This window comes from Phocoena sinus, chromosome 15 (assembly GCF_008692025.1).
Source record: "Phocoena sinus isolate mPhoSin1 chromosome 15, mPhoSin1.pri, whole genome shotgun sequence".
NCBI classification, from domain to species: domain Eukaryota; kingdom Metazoa; phylum Chordata; class Mammalia; order Artiodactyla; family Phocoenidae; genus Phocoena; species Phocoena sinus.
In genome coordinates, this window is record NC_045777.1 from 78,851,446 (window position 1) to 78,855,999 (window position 4,554).

Sequence of the window (4,554 nt, forward strand, 5' to 3'; positions counted from 1 at the left end):
CGGGAGGAGCTTAGCAGGGCGGGGCCAGGGTATTGTTTGGCTCCGCCCAGGGCGTGGCCAGGTGCGGTGCTCTCGCCTGTGGGCGTGGTGCCCACAGGGTTTCGTAGTGACGCAAGGGGCGGAGCCTGGGGGGGGACAGTTTTCCGGGATTACGTAAGGAAACGTGAGCGAAGGAGGGGCGCTCCGCGATAGGGGGCGGGGAGAAGGCGGCGCTCCAGTCGGAATTGGGCGGGGCTCCGAGCGAGGCGGAGCCGGGGGACACCACGAGGTGCGCGCCGGGAAGGAGATCTGGGAGATGCTCCGCTGGGCCAGCGCCTGGAGGCACCCCCATAGGGGCCTCGGCCCCTCCAGTCCCAGCTTCTCCAGAGTGCCTGTCGCACCCAGCAGCAGCCAAGGCGGCACTGACCCGAGGTCAGTCAAGGGTGTCAGGTGCAAGTTCGTCCTTCGCCCCTCCCCCTCCAGTCCAACCCAGATAGCTCCACTTCCTCCGCTTGGGCCCGCCCTCTCCCAGGCCGCTTCGCCAGCCGGCTCAGACCCTTCCCCTACCCTTGCTCCTCCCGCCAGGCCGGTGCCGCTTTCCTACAGACTTCTGGACGGGGAGGCAACCCGCCCGCCCCTTGTCTTTCTGCATGGGCTCTTCGGCTGCAAAACCAACTTCAACTCCATCGCCAAGGCCCTGGCCCAGCAGACAGGCCGGAGGGTGAGCTTCCGGGAGAGGCGGGGACCCGAGGGAGGTGGGTCCTTGGTGGGCGGGGCCCTAGAGGAGGCCGAGCTTCTCTGTCCTCAGCGCTGGGAGTGGCAGGTCCTTCTCGGCAGAAATTAAAGAAGAGATTGACCTTCTAAGGCTGGAGGCCCCAGGGCAGACCCAGGCCCTAGATGAACCCCATTCATTCCCTCGTGCTTTCACCCATCAAGTCCTTCATTCGTGTTACAGATCTAAGTGCTGCACCCTAACCTAGGCTCTGCTGTCAGATGCCTTAGCACCAATACCCTACCCCCTAAGGGGGCCAGACCCTGCTTGTTCACCAGGGATGACAGGGGGCTTTCCGCCTCGTACAGCAGCCCGTCCTGCTGTGCTCCAGCTGTTGCCAATTCTTGGTGTCTGCTTTCTCTGGAGTTGCCACCCAGCTAGGCCATACCTCCAGAGACGTGGTCACACTCCTTGGGCCTTCTGGCACAGTGGCTCCAGGTTCGTCATCTGGGCCTCCAAGGTCTGAGAACTGGGCCTTCTCACCTTTCGGGCCCTTCTTCCCCTTCTGGATCTCCCCACCACCCCAGGCTCTCCACCTCCCTCAGCCTGCAGATCTGCCAGGCTTTTGGCTGTGCCCTGAATGTGGATGCCGGAGCTGCCCGCCTCGCCCACTCCCCAGGTGCTGACGGTGGATGCCCGGAACCATGGTGACAGCCCCCACAGCCCAGACATGAGCTACGAGGCCATGAGCCAGGATCTGCAGGACCTCCTGCCCCAGCTGGGCCTAGTGCCCTGCGTCCTCATTGGCCACAGCATGGGAGGCAGGACAGCCATGCTGCTGGCACTTCAGAGGGTGAGCCGTCTCTATCCAGGGTTTCTTCCCATCCACTGTAGACCCTGCATGCCCAGCAGGCAACCTGGAACTCCAGTGAGCCTTGGATGGCCAAGTTCAGGATCCAGGAACTAGGCGGGAGACCTGCTATGCCTGCCCTAAGGTCCCCAGTCTGATTCTCTCCCACAGCCAGAGCTGGTGGAGCGCTTGATTGCCGTGGACATCAGCCCAGTGGAGAGCCCGTCCAGCTTGAACTTTCCAAACTACGTGGCAGCCATGAGGGCCGTAGACATCCCGGATGAGGCGTCCCTCTCTAGTGCCCGAAAACTGGTGGATGAGAAGCTCAGCTGTGTTATCCAGGTAATACACCCAAGCCCCTGTATGGTGTTGTGGGCAAAGGAAGAGTGGCGGCCCCAGGCCTCACAAGGAGTCCCTCCCACCCGCAACTGCTGGACCCCCACAGAGCATAAGTATGCGGCAGTTCCTGCTCACCAACCTGGTGGAGGTGGACGGGCGCTTTATGTGGAGGGTGAACTTGGATGCCTTGGCCCAGCACTTGGACAAGATCTTGAACTTCCCACCACGACGAGAAACCTACTCTGGGCCATCCCTCTTCCTCCTGGGTGGAAACTCTCAATTTGTGCTGTAAGCCAGGCTGGGTGGGGGGAGGGGCACACCTGACTTATCCAGCCCCCAGCATGGGGAGGGCTGGGGTGTGGGCAGGGGTTGCCTGAAAACCCAGACACACCACTAGGCAGGTGGACTCACGTGGCTCTCCATCCCTCCCCCCTTGGCCTCCACTTCTCTCCTTCTCTCTCCATCTTCCTACTTTCACCCCCTCTCGGTGGCCTTCTCTCCGGCGGACAGTCCCAGTCACCACCCTGAGATTAGACGGCTCTTCCCTCGGGCCCAGATGCAGACCGTGCCTAACGCTAGCCACTGGGTCCACAGCGACCGCCCGCAGGACTTCATGGCTGCAGTCCGAGACTTCCTGGCCTAAGAAAGGCCAGAAGGGGACACAAAACCCCAGGCTTCAAGGCCCTGTGGGCTGCTCCTTGTTTCTGCAGGGAAGGACTCAGGTGGGCACTGAGAGGGCACAAGGATGCGTCGGGGGTGTGTCAGACCTTAAACTTTAATGAATAAAGTTACTCCTCCCAAGGTCTTGGGCTGAGCTCTCTCACCGCCAACGTCCCCACCAACTCAGGGGGAATCTGACCCAGGGGGTCCTGGCAGTTCCAGGGTCCATGGGGGCTCCCAGTGCGCCCCTGGACTCTCTCTGCAGCTGACTCTTGACCCGCTGACTCACCATCCACTGCATGTCATCCTGGGGGCAGGAGAGCAGGTTCAGGGGCCAGGCTTGTGCCCGTCTGGCCCTGCCCCCTGGGCCCGGCCGGCAGGTCCACCCTACCTCCCAGGCCTGCACCTCCTGCTTCAGTCTCAGCTTCTCCTCCAGAACTTCCAGCAGCTGGGCCTCCACAGCTCACAACTTGGCTTTGAATATGTCCAGCTCAGCCTCCACTGCCCGCTTCCTGAGGGGGCAGAGAGAGCAGCCTGGGCGTCAGGGCCTGCAGATCTGGTTCTGGGCCCTGGGGGTGGACAAGTATGGCCACAGCCCCCGCCTTGTGACAGAGTGGGTATTTGTGTGGCTTTTCTTCCAGGAATGTCTGATGTCCCCCCTTCCCCTCCTGGCAGGACAGAGCCTGAGGGTGAGCCAGCCACCACCCTCCCATCCCCCACAAGCAGCTTCCTCTCACTTGGCAATGGCTTCATCCCGCTCCCGGAGGACCTGGTCCAGCGAGGGCTCTGTCTGGGTGTCCCCCAGCGCTCCAGCCACTTGGGATTCTGGGCTCTGTGGTAGGGTGACAGAGGAGGGAGTAGTGGTTTGCGGCTTGCCTGGATGAGGTGCCCCACTTGGCTCTTCCGCCCTGGCCTTGGCCCTGAGGCTGATGTCAGGAGGGGAAGGGTCTGAGACGTTCTGTACCTGCCCCCCAGTGCCCCGGTCTCGTGGGCAGGGGACTGCGTCATGCTGAGGGGTTAGTAGGTGTGGCCCCTTCCCACCTAAAGGAAAGCAGAGGGGGCAGGGTGTCTGGACCGCCCCCCTCCACCCCACAAGAGGAAAGGAATTCTCACCTGATCCCCAGGAAAGAGACAAGGTGGCTTCAGAAGAACACTTACCCCTCGAGGGCCCCAGACTGAGAGGGTGGCCTGGTGACTGGGACTCTTGTCAGCAGGGTGGGGCAGGCGGAGGACGTGGCCCTTTGCCCTCCCTTCCTGTCAAGGCACTCCCTGTCAGACTCCGCCCCGGGTAGGCTGACCATGCCCCTGCCTCCACTCCTGGATCCTGGAACCCTCCAGCCAGACCCAGAGTTTCCTCACCCATTCCTTGTCCAGGCATGCGTGCCCCTCACCTCAAGGGGGTGCTCTACTCACGTCAGGAGATAAGAAAGGAGTGAGAGCCGGATGACGTCAACGCTGAGAGACAGGTGCCCCAGTCCCCCATGCTGAAGAGTTGGCATCTTGGAAGCTTGAGTGGCATCACCACGCATACAACCATAACCTTAGCTCACCAGAAAACAGAAGGGCAAAAGTTTAACCGTTCCTGGCAAATGCCTCCTAACACATTGAACGGTCCATCCCCCCTAGCAATATCCTCCAGTATTCCCACAATAGTGCTCATTATTCCTCCGGTATTCCCAACGTTCTGATCCTGGAGTGTGGGTGGAGGTGCTGTGCTCTGAGGGGGGGCAGGCAGGGGAAGTCTCAGAATCTCAGTATCCCACACCCCCCCCTCGATGTGACCATTGAGCGCACAAGTAACCTCAAACGTGTAAGAGGGCCTCCCCATTGAGAGGCCTTTGCAGCAAGGTTCCATCTTGGGGATTAGACCCTCAACCCCACTCTAAATAGTACATACTTCCTCCAAGACCCCCCAGGAAGCTCCCTGCAGACATGACTCCTGGTTGTCTGGGTCCCACTCAGCTGGGTGCACCTCTAACAGCCAGACTCCAGTTTCTTTGGTTGAACCCAGGCA

At 61.2% G+C, this 4,554-nt stretch overlaps 1 protein-coding gene and 1 long non-coding RNA gene across 5 annotated transcripts; one reads left to right on the top strand and one right to left on the bottom strand.

Annotated features, from left to right (window-relative positions):
* The first annotated feature begins 222 nt into the window (after positions 1–222).
* ABHD11 (abhydrolase domain containing 11) lies at positions 223–2,685 on the top strand. Of its 3 annotated transcripts, XM_032603757.1 has the most exons (6): positions 223–411; positions 565–700; positions 1,371–1,544; positions 1,713–1,883; positions 1,987–2,168; positions 2,391–2,681. In XM_032603757.1, the coding sequence occupies exons 1-6, from the start codon at positions 296–298 to the stop codon at positions 2,521–2,523; spliced, it is 912 nt and encodes a 303-aa protein (XP_032459648.1). In that variant the 5' UTR covers positions 223–295; the 3' UTR covers positions 2,524–2,681. The 3 variants fall into 3 exon arrangements, with proteins under 3 accessions (XP_032459648.1, XP_032459649.1, XP_032459650.1); XM_032603758.1 differs by lacking the exon at positions 223–411 and having other exon boundaries at positions 575–700; positions 1,279–1,544; positions 2,391–2,685; XM_032603759.1 differs by lacking the exon at positions 223–411 and having other exon boundaries at positions 583–700; positions 1,297–1,544; positions 2,391–2,685.
* A 22-nt stretch (positions 2,686–2,707) lies between these two features.
* LOC116739466 lies at positions 2,708–3,746 on the bottom strand. Of its 2 annotated transcripts, none has more exons than XR_004345596.1 (4): positions 3,699–3,746; positions 3,278–3,372; positions 2,932–3,052; positions 2,708–2,847 (listed from the first exon to the last, which is right to left on the bottom strand). It is a non-coding gene; the product is annotated as an uncharacterized LOC116739466 (long non-coding RNA). The 2 variants fall into 2 exon arrangements; XR_004345597.1 differs by having other exon boundaries at positions 3,654–3,706.
* Between the last annotated feature and the right edge of the window lie 808 nt (positions 3,747–4,554).